We start from the raw sequence: 17,311 nt of genomic DNA, 5'->3' as shown, positions 1-17,311 counted from the left end.
AACTTCAAAATTCTTGATGTATGTATGAAAAGTAGCTTGCCTAACTCAGAGAGGCCTATTTTTTTCCAATTCCTTCTTGACATTCAACACTCTGCATTTAACATTTACATGTAATATAAATCTATCTTTAATATTGTGCAGGTTGTCCAGAGGCATCTCATGTGTTGGGTAGTATTCCCTTATTATGCCATAATGTGGGAGAATAGAAGTGATGATATAAAGTATTTACCAATGCTTAGGAAATAGTATGTCTCCCAAAATAGAATTGATCAGGGGGAGGACTGCCTCTGAAACACACAAATGTTAAGTATATGGTATCCAGACTTATTTGGATGGTAGGATATACATTTGTTCACCAGGATTGTCCACACATTTGGCACCAAACCATTACCAAAAGGCCATCCCTGATTTACATCAAACCACTAGGCCCATGCCCATATGAATGAACAACCCTCTAATAAGCTGCTCAAGGAGGCATTACAGCATCACAGAAAATCATAAAGCTTGGTGTCAAATATTTCTAGTTTGTTTTTTTTTTAGAAAAAAACATAGTTTTGTCCAACATGATACCAGGTAACAATTTTTTGAAAATAAAACACAGTTTTGTTAAGAACTTACCTCATCAAGCAAGGCTTTCTTTTAAGCCCTCAGGCTGGGAGGACTTAGAAACAGCCTGGGGCCTAGGACTTAGGATCTATCCCTAAGGACCTGATGTATTGACAAAAAAGAGAGCTCCTTCTCTAAAACCTGCAATATGATTTGGAGGGCTGGTCATGGTCTGGGGCCAGGACCTTTTGGAAGGGTTGCTTCAAATCGTGAGAACCCAACTCTTCCCACCATATGGAGCTATTGTTGTCTATCTAAGGCCACTGTGTCTTTATTCAGTAATGTTGTTGGGATACCCTTTTTTCTCTCCTAGCCTCCTACTGAGTTTCTCCTATTATATGATAGTTTTTAATGGCTTCATAAAATTCTCCCATTTCCTTCCATTCTCCCACACCACTTAAGTCAAATAGAAGATGCTATTCTTCTTAAGATGCTTAGTTAGTCTGGAATATATCCTCTGCAATAACTCCCCAACTCAGCATTTATCATTTTCTACCTTCTACTTGTCCTGTCTTCCATATCGCCATGACAATCATCTCTGGACCCCGTGGATGAAGAATGACTCATTTCTTCATGTCATTGGTGTACTTCAGAAGTTATTTTAGTAATAAATTCTTACTGTGTAATGTTATTTTACTTATCTGCTAGTATCCACTTCTAAGGACTGTTATTTTTCCATGTTTTGGTATTGATCTAAAGAGGAAAGGTATAAGAAATTTTTAATGTGCTCTAATACAAATCTCCAGGCTCTGGAGTACTTGGCCATCAAGTCTGTTTCAAGTTTTCAAAATAATTTTTGAGATTATAAATGCATCATATTCACCTTGTCTTTTCTTCCCCTAGACCTATTGTTAACCTATTGCTTTCTAATCTGTGGCCTGTTTTTCTTTATCCCAGTTAGACAGTATCAATAGTTACTGTGTAAATTGGACCTGTTTTTGATTGCAGGGTTTCCCAGCTTTGAGGCAATGGGTTTGCTGCACAAGACTTTGAGTATGTAATGGAATGTGCACACAAAGGAACCAGTGCTTTGGGTGAGGAACAGGATGTGATATACAATAGAGGAGGACATTCTATTGAAATACAAATTCTATACTAGGGCTCTGTCTACTGTGCTGGAAGGGCAAAGCCGGAAGGACTGTGCTGTCTGAGTCATTTGATCTCTGATGACCCAGTAGGGAAGCTGCTAATATGAGTCCTACCAGAGTGCCCCTAGCCAATGTGGTATTTTTGTGGGGGCATTAGTAGTCAGGAGTACTAATGGGAGGTAATTTGTGGGTTCTCGCCAAGGTTTCTTCTGCCTTTGATGAAGTGAATTGTAAGAAAGACCACAAGATATACCATGGTGAGAGTATGGTGTTCAGAGCAGGCATATTGAGCTATCATTTCAGTTATTTATTTTGTTAGTTATTGTTTTTTTGTTATCAAGACAAGGTTTTCTGTGCAAAAGGCATGGCTATTCTGAGACTCACCTTGTAGAGGAATCTGTTTTTGAAGTCAAAGAGAGCTTAATGGCTATGCCTCCCAAGTGCTGGGATTAAAGGCATGTGCCACCATCACCCAGTGAGCTTTCAATTTTTTTGGAACTTGGATGGACCATGATCCAGACTGTAGTTTTGTTGATCCATGTGGTTATCTGGTCCCAAATTGATACACAGATGCATGTTATATAATGCCTAGCCTTTATTTGGCTCAATTTTAGCCAATTTTTCTAAACTTAAGTGGTCCCATCTGCCTCGGGACATTACCTTTCTGAATTTATGTATATCTTGCTTTCCCTCCTACTTCAAGACTTGCTGTGTGGCTGGGTAGCTGAGCCTTACTACCCTCTTCTTCTTTTTCTTGAGCCTTCCTCTTTGCTTCCAGATTCTTCCTTTTATTTATCCTTTGTTCCTGATATGACAGCCTATCCTTTCTCTGACTCACTATTGGATAAACACCTCTTCATCAGAATATCAGGTGTTGTATTCAGGCAAAGAAGCACAGCTTTATAAAATTGAAAAAAATACATCATAAACAAAAGCAACATATAGTTACACGTAGGATACAAGCAATATGCTTAAGCATTTCCTTAAGCAAATGGTTTATAGCCTAAAAGCAACACATCTTAAAATAATGTTCTACAGAAATATACATTTAAAATATTGTCAGTATCATGCTTAAAGTTGCACACATATATGTGATATTTTAGATTGCCATGAAGTATAAAGATGTGCATATTTACTTCACTTGTGAAGAGTGGACTTTGCTGGATACTTCTCAGAAGAATCTCTACAAAGATGTGATGCTGGAGACCTACAAGAACCTCAATGATATAGGTATGTGTGTATTTTCTTTCAAATTTTAAAATAAGAGGACAACATCAATTGTTTATTGATGCTTTTCTTTAATTTTATTGAGAGAGGAAAAAATTAGTTGAAGTTCTAAAGTTCACTTAAGACAGTAACTTAAATTCTGCACATTTTTCAATAATAAATGTATATTTTCTGGTACTACATTTTAGGATACACTTGGGAAGACAATAGTATTGAAGAACATTGTGAAAGTTCTAAAAGACATCAAAGGTAATTTTCATTTAAAAGCTCATAGAAATGTGTCTCTGAAGAAATTGAAATGTCTTCTGAATTTTGAAGCAGAAACATCAGTGTAATTAAGCACAGCTTAAATTTCCATGATGATTAAGAAATTCTCACAAAACCATATAACTCAACTTCAGATAGGTGAACTGCATTTGCAAAAGTTTATTTTAAGAAAGACAAAATCAAACAATACCTTAAGAGAAATTACTACTTGAATCATCATCCCATGAGAGTTATGCTGTAGAAATGTAATTCCATCCATTTCTTACTACCTATATTACCTATATTACCTTACTACCTATATTACCTACGGTATACACATGGTTGATGTGATAAGCATATCTCCATACCTTCCAGTAAGAAAATACTACATAGAACACTGAATCATTACAAAATCAGAGCTATGCTATAGAAATGTAATTCCATTATTTCATATTATCTATATTACTAAATGTATACACATGTTTGAGGTGATAAGCATACCTTCAAACTTTCCATTAAACGAATGTTCCATAGAAAGTCTAATGCTGCGTATGTACTTGCTGTAACTTTTGTACATTTTTTGACAGGGGCAATTATTGTCAAAAGACAAGGGGCATTTATTGCAAAGAATCTTTAATCTCTCTAGAACACCTCTATAAGAAATAGAAAGTCAAACAGAACTAAATGTGGAAGCCTCTTCTTGGTAAACTTCTTTACTAAGTATATCGTTTTAGTTAGGATACAAGCAATATGAACAAATGAATGTGGAAGACATAATATACCACTCTCACAGAATATTTAAAAGAAATTTAGTAGTCCCAATTTAAGCATACTTGTTAAATTTGAGTCATATGCAGAATTAATTTATTTTCCTGTTTCATTGCTAAGACACAAACAAGTTCACTCTGCAGAAAAGCCCAATGAATCTAGACTGTGTACATATTTCTGTTTGTTTTAGTTCAATAATAAATGTAGTATGAATCAAAGTATAGGAAAATTTCTAAAATCAATAATGGTGATAAAGATCTGAATCTTTCCAGTTCTCTTTAATATGTAGAAAAAGGTTCTAAAAATTAAAAAGATATATTAGAGGATTATACCTATGCTGGTATCTTCAAAGATGCAAAAACACCTCTTCAGTGATGGAAAACAATTATTAATGTAGGGGAAAACATGATTGTAAAAACAGTGATAGGCATGTAAGCTGTGATTTTTCTTCACAAATGCAACAAATTGTAATATTAATTCAAACAGGTATCAATTTCAAAATTGAAATTAATATGGTAAAGCATGCACATGTGCCCATTTTGCTTGCAGGCATAAAGGAAGCCAAACTGGAGAGAAGCCTTCTGTATATACACAATGTGTTAAAGCTTTTGCATATAACAATCATCTTCGAAGGCAAAAAGGAACACATACGGGAAAGAAACCCTATGAATGTATCCAATGTGGTAAAGCCTTTGCTAGTCACAGTAAACTTCAAGTGCATAGAAGGACACATACTGGGGAGAAACCCTATGAATGTAATCAGTGTGGTAAAGCCTTTTCTCAGCAAAGTACTCTTCAAATGCATAAAAGAATACACAGTGGAGAGAAACCCTATGATTGTAATCAATGTGGTAAAGCCTTTTCTCAGCACAGTCATCTTCAAACGCATAAAAGAACACATACTGGAGAGAAACCCTATGAATGTAATCAGTGTGGTAAAGCCTTTTCTCATCAAAGTACTCTTCAAATGCATAAAAGGACACATACTGGACAGAAACCCTGTGAATGTAACCAATGTGGTAAAGCCTTTGCTAGTCACAGTAAACTTCAAATTCATACAAGGACACATACTGGGGAGAAACCCTATGAATGTAATCAGTGTGGTAGAGCCTTTGCTCAGCGCAGTCATCTTCAAATGCATAAAAGAACACATACTGGAGAGAAACCCTATGAATGTAATCAATGTGGTAAAGCCTTTTCTCAGTACACTAATCTTCAATCGCATAAAAGGACACATACTGGAGAGAAACCTTATGAATGTAATCAGTGTGGTAAAGCCTTTTCTCATCACAGTGCTCTTCAGTCACATAAAAGGAGACATACTGGAGAGAAACCATATGAATGTAACCATTGTGGTAAAGCCTTTACTGATCTCAGTGATCTTCAAAGACATAAAAGGACGCACACTGGAGAGAAACCCTATGAATGTATTCAGTGTGGTAAAGCCTTTGCTCAGCACATTTCACTTCAAATGCATAAAGGAACACATAAAGAATAAAAACTTCATGAATGAAATAAATGTGATAAACTCTTTGCATTTCAAAGTGCTTTTAAATTGCATAAAAGAGCACATACTTGAGAGAAACTATATGAACATTATCAAATCCATAAAGTCTTTGCTTGGCAAATTCATCTTCAGATACATAAAGGGACACATAACAGGAGAAACTCTAAGAATGTAATCAGTGTGGTAAAGCCTTTGTGTGTCAATGTTTTCTTCAAAACCATAAAATGACACATACTGTAGACAAACCATTTTAAGGGAATCAGTGTGGAAAAGCTTTTGCATATAACCAGGAGTCTTTGAAATCATTTCAAAAAATCATTCATCAGTGAGACTATAAATTTAGTCAGTTTGGTTTAACTTTTCACTTCATACAAAATATTAAACTTTGTAGGCAATCAACTTGATGAAGCCTTTCCAAGTTTCAACCATTTTTAGTACCTGAAAAAGATTGTGAGGGCTTCTCATTATCAAGTATTTGGTGGGATTTTAGGCAACACACTCCCAATCAGTTATACAACAATATTTCTTTTGTAGCAGTAATTTGACAGTGCAACAATCTGTGCAAGCATTATGATGTCCATTTTTATATTGTTTCTCCAGCACACTCATGGAAAAGTGAATTTATGAACTTTTGAAGCCATAATTTTAGTGTAAAATGTTGAGGCAAGGAAACAACCCCCCATCCAGAAACCAGACCCAATGAGAGAAAGTCATTTTGGCCCTGAAGCTGAAGCCAAAGTAACACATCTGAAACAAGCCAAATGGAAAAAAGGGCCAGTGAAAGAAACACACTTTGAGACTGAAATCAAAGACAAAGAAAACTTGAGATTGAAACAAACAAACAAAAAAAACAATCCCCAAGTAGGAATCCAGCCTATTTTAACGAATTTTAAAGGTCAGTAATTGAAATTTTACCAAGTAACATGCTGAGAAATATTCTCCATGAAAAACATACTTCCCTAAGAAGACATATGTAAACTCTGTGCTTTTTCAGTTGGAATCTAGCATTTTCCACAATGGTAGTAGCAGCCACTTTCCTGGATTCCTCCCTCTCAAATGAATCTCGGCCATTATTTTCAGTGATGACCTTCTTTTGACAGAGTGAATGTGAAATTACCTAGTGGAGTGAAGCAGAGAGTCAACATACTCCTCCGTTGGGAAACTCCCTTAGGGGAGCAGAGTGGGAGAAAATCTTTTCATTGGTGAAGTAGCACAGTGCTACATTTCTGGATCAGTTTCCCTCACAGTTGAGTGAAGCAGAAAAGTGACAGTTTTGGCTGGAGCCAAATAGAAATGGTTATCATTGCTTAGAAACTTCCTAGTGGAGAAGAGAATAGAAGCAATGGACACGTCTTGTAGTAAAGTCTCATAGCAGAGTGGAACAAAGCTCAGTTGTAATGGTTCTCTCTGAGAAGGAGACAGAGTGCTACATCCTGCACAGAGGCCATCCCCCCTTGAACACAACTTCATGTATAGCCTGACTTGCTGACTGTCAGAATACCTTTTTCTTCACATCTGTGTGATTCCAGGATGCCCTCACTTCACAGCAGCATGTGTAGCCTGACATTGGACACTCAGGGTCGATTTTTCTTCAGAGCCTAGGTATCCAAAGATTCATTGATAGCCTGACTTCCCAAAAGTCATCATACCTTTCTCTTCAGAGCTGTAGGTATCCAGGCAAACTTCCCTTCACAGATGAAGTTATAGACTGACTTACAACATCATGGGTAACATTTCCTCCATAGCTGTAACACCTGCACTGTGATTTTAAATGATAGTTTATCACTTTTAGGTTTATCCTTCTCTTCAAGTGCATTAATTAACTAGTTCAGGTATAAAACCTATTAATTTGTATTGTTTTCTCTCCTCTTTTTGTTATAATATCTGCACCACCTCATAAAAATTTAATTTGGACCTTGTTAACAGAGAGGTACAGAAGCGTCATTAATATTTGCATGGCACCTAAAGCAGGGGTCTAAAAACTCACATCCCTAAGATGCAGCATGAGGCTCAGAGTGGGAACTGATGTTAGAAATCACTGCATTGTGGGTTCTATTTTCAAATATTTGAGGTGAATGCCAAAGAGTGCTATTTGTGTACCAAATCCATTTAGTGTGGTTTATTTTCTTGTCCTTATATTCCTTGTGTGGCTTTTGTTCATTTTGTACTTTTGCTTAGTGATAGATATTTTTCTGCTGAAATATATATATATAATGTTACCCCCACCATCTAAGTGGTACCTTTTAAAAAAAATATCAGCAGTTCGTGATCCTATTTTTCAAATAACTATTTGTCTGAAAGTGTGGTGGTTTGTTTTTTCCGGTTACATTTTACATATTTTCACAAATATGTTTTAGATTTTCATGTTTATTAAGAAGCCTGGCTTGGGTGTAACTAATGATAAGGGATACATTTGAATTCATGATCCTCATTCATCTGCTGCTTGAGTACAAGTACAAGTGTAGATGATATACTCCCAATATGTGCTGTTTTCTCAACATAATTGAGGGATGTTAATGCTGTTCAATAGAAGATATTATAAGAAACATTAAATACCTCATGTGTGAATTCAAAAGTGTGTTTTCTTTTATCTGGATAAGATGTTGGTTCTGGGAATAAAAATCTGTCCTTGTGGATGAGCACTCAGTGTTCTAAGTGCTGAGCCTTCTATTCATTCACATGAATATATCATTCATTGCATTAAGTGTGATTGGCTGATATGACATCATCTTTATCTCAACCCTGATGCCTTAGAATAAATATATGATTGATTTCATCAGAAACTAACTGAGACCTGGTGCTTATGAAATTTTTCCAGCCCACATCTCCACAAACTGAGGCAAAAGTAGTACCAAATAAATTACCATGAGTGAAGCTGACAATAAAAGATGATTGACTAACCAAAACCACAAGAGTAAGTTTGTCTCCCATGTGGTAAATAGGCATGAATAGGTTACCATAAGATCACATGTCAGATGTACATCTGTTTGAGTTTATATCTCCTTTGAAGAGAGAATAGAAATTTGCAGGCATGAAGTCTGTCTTGTTTCAATGAGCTCATATTCTGCTTCACTGATACCTGCAAAAATTCATTGTAGAGCTCAGAATGGTGGTGACTAGAGATGACATGGAGTTGTGAGGAGATCCTGACACTTGAAGTCTAAGGTTTAGAATATAAGGTATTTACAAAGAGATGTGGAGATTGGAAGAAATTTTAGGGAGGGAGCTTGGGGTTTGAAAGCACAAGGATCAAATGTCCGAGAGCTTTCTTCAGTTGTAACTGAGGACAAGCAGGAATAAACTGTACTCTGTTTCCACTCAGCTGTGTTGGGTCAGCTCCCTCCACTCCTTCCACTCTTTAATTTTTGGCAACACATGTTGTCAGTGACAGTATGCCACAGTCCACATTGGGACTGTAAAGCTCCTCAGTCTCCACCGCAGCAATCTCTGGTACCTGCCTGACTCACATGAATAAGGTTATTCTAAGTGACATTTATATCACCCAGTTTAACTAACATCTAGTGAAAGCATAGGCACCATGAAATTCTAAATTTCCTGGGAATTTCATTGTGGGAAATGACTGATACCAGCAGATGAGAATCTCTCGACTTAAGCAATATCCGTGACTTAACTGACCATCTTGATGGAGAAATGGGAAGTGACATTTTGGGGAGGCTTTTAGAAATGGGACAACCTTTAATATATGTCTTAGTTATACTACTTAGCTGTGCAGATCTCTTGCCTCCTATCCAAACCTGTTCAGACCCAAGGATGGATTAATTACCTTATGTCTTCATCACTGTTCCAAATAGTATCAGGCTGGTATCATCCCACTAGTTTTCTATCCAAAACAGCATATTCAATTCTGAAACCATAGCACAACAAGCAGAAATGGACTCAGCAGACCTTATTCAAATGTTTGTACATACTTAATTCACACATACTTAACAGAAAGAAGAAAGGAAAAAAGTGGGATAAAAGAGGGAAACATATAGAATGTAATTTAAATAAATGTATAACAACAAATCTTTAATAAAAATAAGGTTAGAGAGTGAGCTTAACAATGAAGAACTCTGGTATTGTTGTATTGGAAAGACATTATATTACTAGAAATCATGGTTCCTCTCCATCTCCTGTAACTTCAGTTCCAAGAGAACTTATTCCCTCTTCTGGCTTCTGTTGGTACTGCACACATCCAAATGTCAGAAAGCACATATACATGAAATAAACTTTAAAAATGAAATTATTTCTGGTCCTTCATAGAAGCAGATGTGGCCTTCCTCTGAGCCATCATGCTCAGAGGAAATGAATCCTTATTCTGAGAGAATAATACCTCAGAATAGCTATACATTTAAGTGTGCATAAATGTTTTTTTGTATTTGAGCTCTATGTGCTTTTATGTGTGAGGATTGTGGCACTGACATATCTTTTAAATGTATCTTTTACAGCATAAAGCATAGTCTATTATAATACATTGTACTTTATGATATATTCATGTTTAGATCATAAGGCATAATCCTAAAGATAGTTTTGCTCTGTAAATCTCCATAAGCCAAAATGATTAGACTTTCAATCTTCTATCCCTATTTAAATTTTTCAATGCATGACCTCAGGCCAAAGCTAAAGGAGACTTAAGGATGACAGATGTTAGTATTCAGCTGTCTCTACTGGCTTGTCCTTAGGGTTCTGACAGGAACAGCTGCAGCCACTAAGAGGGCCACCTGTGTATTTTCACCATGGTCTCTATTAAAAGTGGCCTGCCCAAATCCCATCCTGCTCTCTGTTTCTCTCCCTCCTTGTGTCTGTTCCTCTCTCTCTCTCTCTCTCTCTCTCTCTCTCTCTCTCTCTCTATCTGTCTCTTTCTGCCCCTATTTCCTCTCTCCGACTGCTCCTGTACATGGAGACTGGTCTCTCCCCTCCCTTTCCCCCTTTTATGATCCCTTTTCCTAATTAAAAAAATCCTCTCTTTGAAACCTGTCACATGGCATCTTTATTTGAACACTGCTTTCCTTAAATTACAATAGCTTATGTGGAATGCAAAATGTTTGCCAAGCTGGCTCTTCTTTTAACTTTAATCATCAGTGGATACATGCTGTTAATGAAAAGATTTGTGCTTATTAAGCACATATTAAAAGCCATATTAATTATAGATGAGTAGTACCTGCAGCCTTGTAGAAAATGTTTCTCAAACAAACTTTCTTGTGTTGGATCAGGTAGCCTTCATCCCACTTCATTTCCCCTCTCCCAGGACAATGGCCTTATCCTTATGATTAAGCCAAAAACATCTGTGATTAAAAATTCAACCACCATTGAGTTTTCAAATTACAAATTTGAGTCATGTAGTCAACTCTGCATTTCAATATCAGGAAAAAGATTTAGGTGTGGAGCATAGCTTCTACCTTCAGACCAGAGTAAGGGAAATAATTTATTATATATGTTGTATTGTGAAACAGGGCAGACAAACAACTGCTTGGGTGACCATTATGAAGTAGAAATTGATTGTGACAGAATAACTGATTTTGTAATTTCCCAGAAGGTATTGATATACATAATGTGAGTGAATGTGGGCCAGATTTTGGTATATAATTTTGGAACGTTAGATTCAGCCAGTGAAAATTGAATTTCCAACAAGGAAGCTCTCCTATGTAAATATATTCAGTATTGCTTTTCATGGTTATATCCATCAGCCTTAGCTGTGTGTGTTGTGTCACAGATCTTAGCAGATAGCATTGCACATAGTGGCATGGTAAAATAATATATTATTCATGCCATTTCCTCTACCAGGGTATTGTTTTCTCCTTTTTTGGGGTGGGGGCATTTGAGACAGGGTTTCTCTGTAGCTTTGCAGACTGTCCTGGAACTCACCCTATGGGCCAGGTTGGCCTCAAACTCACAGACATCCATCTATCTCACACTCCTCAATGCTAAGATTAAAGTTGTGCACCAGGAGCGCCTGTCTGTTTTCTCCTTCTTAAAGAATATGCATAGAATTGTGGTTTTAAATTATATTTATCTTTTTAAAAAGAATTATTTCCTATTGCTTCCAGGTCATTAGGAATATATTTTCTTATGACCAGGAATGGAAGAGATTTTACTAATATACATATTTCCCACACTAGAGCCCTGTCAACCCCTAGGTTTGAAGGACAGAGCTGTGATGACCTGTGTTGCCTCAGTCATCTGATCTCTCCTCGTGTAGTAGGGTAGTATTCTCCTCTAATGCATCTATAATGAGCCATGTGGGTTACTGTAAGCTATGCTGTGGTGAGTGAGATTGCTGAACTGTCAGATCTTCTGGGAATTGAATGGATCATGAGACAGCCTGGTTCTGTGTGTCCATATGTTCACCTGGGCAGTGACCCTTCTCCTGTAATCCTCTCTTGAGTGTGCATTCACTAGGGTCAGGGATGTTTTGTAGGTCTGGCTATGGGAGATGTGGTATTTATAATATCACTGTGTTGTATGTAAACACAGGCATTGCTTTTGTTGTGTACTGCGAAGTCAGATTAGAAAACAGAAGGCCTGGTTTGTAGAAATTCTCAAAGATTCATTCCACATTGAGTTTTGTGTGGTCAGTTCTACAGATAGATTAAAAGATGGTAGAAATAAGGAAATGAAGGCCATCCTCCAGAAATACTTAATTAGAAGACTTTTAACTTCCCTCTACCACCAGGCACAATGTCTTCATTAAGAGAATTAATTTTTGGTGAACTAAAGGCATTTATGAGTTGCAGAGATTCTTTGGCTGTTCATGGTATTGGGCAGCTGCATTGGCAGATTCCACATCTTGTGCTATAATCCAGTAATAATAATAATAATAATAATAATAATAATAATAATAATAGCAACAAAAACAATAATCTTTTCCCCCCATTCTTTCACAAATACTGTATACATTCTTTATTGTATATTTTTGTTAAGTACAAAAGTTATATTATGTGTACCCTATTTTTTAATCCTATTGATAATTCTAAGTTTTTCAACAGGGCACATATGTTTGAAATCAGCTTTCCTATTATAATTTCTTGGGAATTTTATATCTGGAATTTCCAGAGTTGGAATTTATTTTGTAAATGTGCCCAACACCATTTTGTTTTTGTTGTTGAAATCAGATCATTTAATTCTGTTGTTTTTAAAAGTACTAAAGGGCAAAAGAAACTATTCTATGTAATTATTGTTTAGCAAACTACAGTATATGTAATTATTGTTTAGCAAACTACAGTAAGTATGTGTAACTGAAACTGATTTGAGATAACGTAGAAAGAAATAGAAAGAGAACAACAGTATTATATATAGACATGGAATACATTGTTAAGTTCTCGTAAAAGATATCCTACTAAAAGTATAATTTGATTGAGAAAGAATCAGAGTGAGAGTAAAACTTCCTCCAGAAGATAACAATGAATATGAATGTGACATGGGATTTTGGAGTGGCATGCAAAATAATCTCTGATAGCTCTAGTTTGGGATTTTCCAGCATATATCAACTCTATTTCGTTAAAGCCTTGTTGCATTGTAATAGTTGATATAAACTTGCACATATTTAATGTATAAATTCTGATTTACTTGGACATATTACTGGCATCCAATCAATCCCATTACTACGAACAAGATTAACCTATGTTCTCCTGACAGTCCCTTTCTACCCATATGTTCATGTGTGTCTAAAGTATACCAAGTTTTCATAAATTGACAGAATTTCAATGGATCCCAGAAATATTCTCAATATATTTCTTGTACATTTAAACTTAGTATTAAGAAATATCAGAATTCTCATGCTCATGGCAATTATGCTCATAGGGACTTAAGTATGAAAATAAACTATGTGTTTACTTGTTGAGGAAAAGTTTGGGAACTCAAAATGACATAGTGATATATTATTACTCCTCTTATGTGTATCTGTTTCTTTTCATTATAGACTTTTCAAGTGTTCTGTTAAGTCATAAGAATGGGATCCCTCCAAGTTTTTCATGGAGGCCCTTAGTGCTGTAAACTTTCCTCTTAGCAAAGTTTTCATTGTGTCCCATAATTTTGTGTATGCCGTGAACCATTTTCATTGAATTTTATAAAGTCTTTAACTGTGTATGTATATGTGCGAGGGGGATTCATGTTTATGTGTATGTTGTGTGTGTGTATTTGTGTCCATGTATGAAAGAGAGGTGTTATGTAATTTGTGAGTGTAAGTACATTGTGTAATCCATATGTAGTGGCCAATGGGCCACTTTCAGGCCTTGGTTCTCTCTACCATTCATTCACAGGAACAAGCTTATTGTACTTTTACAGCAACTGTCTTTGACCTGATGAGTTACAAATATATGTAAATGAACTTCATATAATAATGGCAGACACCTAAAGTCAATGCAATTGTATTGTCCTGTTTGGTGGCTTTTTAAACATACAAGAAGCAAGTTGGGTTTAATATTGAACCTGCTTAGGTCAACTTCAATGATGGGGGCATTTTAGTTTTGAAAGTAATTTTATCAAAGGCAACGGTTGCTACAATTACCAAAATTCACAATATCCACTGGTATAAATATTTACTTACATCAGTTTGAAATGTCTCTACTGCTAAATATTACAGAAAAGCATTTCCCAGAGCATGAAGTTTTCAACTTAAGATGCATACAACTTATAGTACCACTCATTAGTGTAGGCAGTTGATTAGGAAAACCTTAAACATTAAAAAAAAAACAACTGTGTGTCTGTGTGTGTTTCAAGAAAAGGGTTTCTCTGTGGCTTTGCAAGTTGTCCTGAAACTATATCTTGTAGACCAGGCTGCTTTCGAACTCACAGATATCCTCCTGCCTCTATCTTACTTTTTTAAGGTTTATTTTTTATGCATACACTGTTCTGCCTGAACTTATGCCTACAGGCTTGAAGGGGGCACTGGATCTCACTATGGATGATTGTGAGACAACATGTGGTTGTTGGGAATTAAACTCAGGGTCTCTGGAAGAGCAATCAGAGCTTTTAAACTCTGAGACATTTCACAAACCCATAAGTTCAGTTCCTTAAAATGAAGGGACCAGCTTCCATTTTGGCAGTCATAAGGGCTGAACACGTGCTCTATGACCTTGTCTTATTCACTAGAAAGTCAGATGCCTGCCTCGTGACAAGGAACCAATAAGAAGTTAGCTGGTGGTGCTTGTGTTATGACCCTGGGTGTGCTTTACCGACAAGCACACAGCAATGCATATCAACCCTGGGAGGGCCTATGGGCTACAACAACCAGTTGGCCAATCAACTGAGGGCAAGCCCTCCAAGGCTGGAGGCACACCAATGGTGAGCCTGTGTATACCCCTAGACACTCCCCTTATGCTGCCCTATAAGAACTCTTGGGAGGCCCTAGGAGCTGTCTTTTCTAGCCATCCACCAATGCAGATGGGTGAAAGACCCGAGCTAACATGGGGTTAGCTCGTTAAATTACAATAAAGCCTCCTGAAGTTTGCATCAAGCTCTCGAATCTGCCTGGTGATTGGGGTGACCGAGAACGTGGCCTGGGACCCTGGATACCTGAGTTTTCTGGGGAGGTCTAACAACACAACTTCTTGATTGCCTGGTCTGTGGACACAAGAAATGTCCAGTCAGAACTTTTATTGATTATCTAAATTAATTACCTCACTACTCACATTTTAAAACAACTACTGTCACACCAGAAAATTATTTGCCCCCTTTCTTGCTCATGTCTTTATCTGTGGTGACTACACCTGCTTTAAACTTGGTGAGTGAACTCAACTCTTACACAGGTGCCTCTTCATTTGTAAATGAATCATAAAACCTGGAGAAGTTGGAGGATACTCATTCACTGACCATTTTTCCTTCCTTCAGACCAGTCAAGGCTCAGCCAAGAAAGGACTGGCTGAACTGTTTTTCCTGCAATGAGTAGCAGATACAGGATTAGGTGTTTAAAGAAATTCCAAAGTATGTAATATGAACCAAGCCTGACCAATAGGAGACATTGGCCTATCCCAGTGGTTCTCAACTTTTCCAATGCTGTGACCTTTTAATACGGTTCCTCATGATGTGATGACTCCAAACTCTAAAATCATTTTCATTGCAATGTCTGTTGAGGGCCAAAAATTATTCTATTAGAAAGTTTCTTGGGTCCAAACCTCCGGCTCCATTGTCTTGCAGATGCCAGCTGAATTACTGCTGAATGTCTTAGCCTCAGTGGAGAATGTGTCCTAGTTTATATCACAACAGTCCTAAGCCTGCAATAGGCCTACACCTGGCTGAGAAGTCTGTCTATGTGCCTAGAGACAGTATGTAGACCTACAGATGTGATTGAAGTGTTACTAGAGAGGAGATAGGAAAGGGACTTGGGCAGTCATTTTGAGTGTTGGAAAGTGGCTTAGGAGGATGAAGGAATAAACCAGAGACTCCAATTGTCAGATGAACTGAGAGGCCCTCCATATACAAGAAGATGCTTGTGTGCCTGGTCTTTATTGCCATGGAATATCTAGGAGTTACCAAGTCCATGCTCCTCTACTAAGGGATGGACCTGTGGCTATTCCCAGTTGGCTCCAATCACGTCACTAAGGACATCAGTCCAGAAGAGATAGCTTCAGTAGCATGGGACTGATACAAGCATGGCAATGGCAAATATCATAACTATAGTTTTGATACTGTTATGAATTATAATAAAATATCTTTGTTCTCTCATGGTCTGAGTCCAGTCATGTGGTAGTTTCATTCATTTGATTCCCCAAAAGGAAACCCAGACACTCAAAGTTGAGTATCACTCCTCTACATGAAGGGACCAGATCCATAATTTCAGCAGCCGTAACAGCCTAACATGTGCTTGCCTGACCTTGCTTTGGTCACTAGGAGGTCAGATGACTGCCTTGTGACAAGGAACCAATCCGAAGATAGCTGGTAGTGCTATGTTTGCAGCTCTGGGTGTGCTTTACAGACAAGTGCACAGAAATGACTTGCAGAGCATAGCAACCGACCTGGGAGGGCCTATGGGCCATAACAACCAGTTGACCAATCAACAGGGGACAAGTTCTCCAAGCCTGGAGGCACAATAATCCTGAGCCTGTACATACCCATAGACACTCCCCTTATGCTGCCCTATAAGATCTCTGGTCCCATGGCTTCTCTGCACCTTTCTCCATCCATCCGCCATAGTGGGTGGATGAAAGGCCGTAACTAACATGGCGTTAGCTCATTAAACAACTGCAATAAAGCCCCGTGCTGTTTGTATCAAGTTTTCACCTCTGCCTGGTGATTGGGGTCACTGTGGTCCTGGGCAGTGATCCTGGGGGCCTGAGCCATCAGGGTCTTTCATAAACTGATAAAAATAAATAGCACTGGAAAAAATTTGATTGGAATTTTTAAGCTCATGAAAATTGATAAAAAGAAAGAAAAAGCAGGAAATCATTTAATGATAATGGACTTAAAGTCCAGTGATACCAATAATTGATAGCTTAGACTGATGAAAATATGTAGAAGAACACTTAGCTATAATGAATTAAAATGGAGTAGACACCACGTTATTAGAGAGAATGCCAGTAATAAGACACTGTATGACTTTAACCTACATATATTATTAGACCCTGAGGAACCTGTCTCAACAACAAAAAAAAAGTAAAAACACCAAAAAAACCCAAAAACTTTTAGCCTCTGAGTACTTTAAGCAAACACATGGAGTTGCACTCATTCACTGGTTTGCCAAACTACTGAGCTGACTTAACTGTGTAAAACAGGATTTCATACATCTGCCTTTGGAGAGATTTCTAATTGGAAATTGAATACTTAGTAGTTTTAGCATCCGCCATAAAATTTACACCCATCAATTTTGTATTTTTTCATTCACATGGAAACAATTAATGCCAGCAGGGAAACTGTAGATAAAGTCTTTTACCAT

The 17,311-nt window shown here is 37.2% G+C and overlaps 1 protein-coding gene across 1 annotated transcript in view; it reads left to right on the top strand.

Moving 5' to 3' along the window:
* The first annotated feature begins 2,803 nt into the window (after positions 1 to 2,803).
* The window catches only part of LOC113837877 (zinc finger protein 239-like), a 19,451-nt gene continuing 4,943 nt past the window's right edge, over positions 2,804 to 17,311 (top strand). The window contains 3 exon segments of the mRNA XM_035453547.1: positions 2,804 to 2,924; positions 4,485 to 4,694; positions 4,697 to 5,311. Coding sequence (XP_035309438.1) covers positions 2,804 to 2,924; positions 4,485 to 4,694; positions 4,697 to 5,311 — 946 coding nt within the window.

This window comes from Cricetulus griseus, unplaced genomic scaffold (assembly GCF_003668045.3).
Source record: "Cricetulus griseus strain 17A/GY unplaced genomic scaffold, alternate assembly CriGri-PICRH-1.0 unplaced_scaffold_1, whole genome shotgun sequence".
In the NCBI taxonomy this organism is placed as follows: Eukaryota; Metazoa; Chordata; class Mammalia; order Rodentia; family Cricetidae; genus Cricetulus; species Cricetulus griseus.
This window is presented reverse-complemented; position numbering and strand designations above follow the sequence as displayed.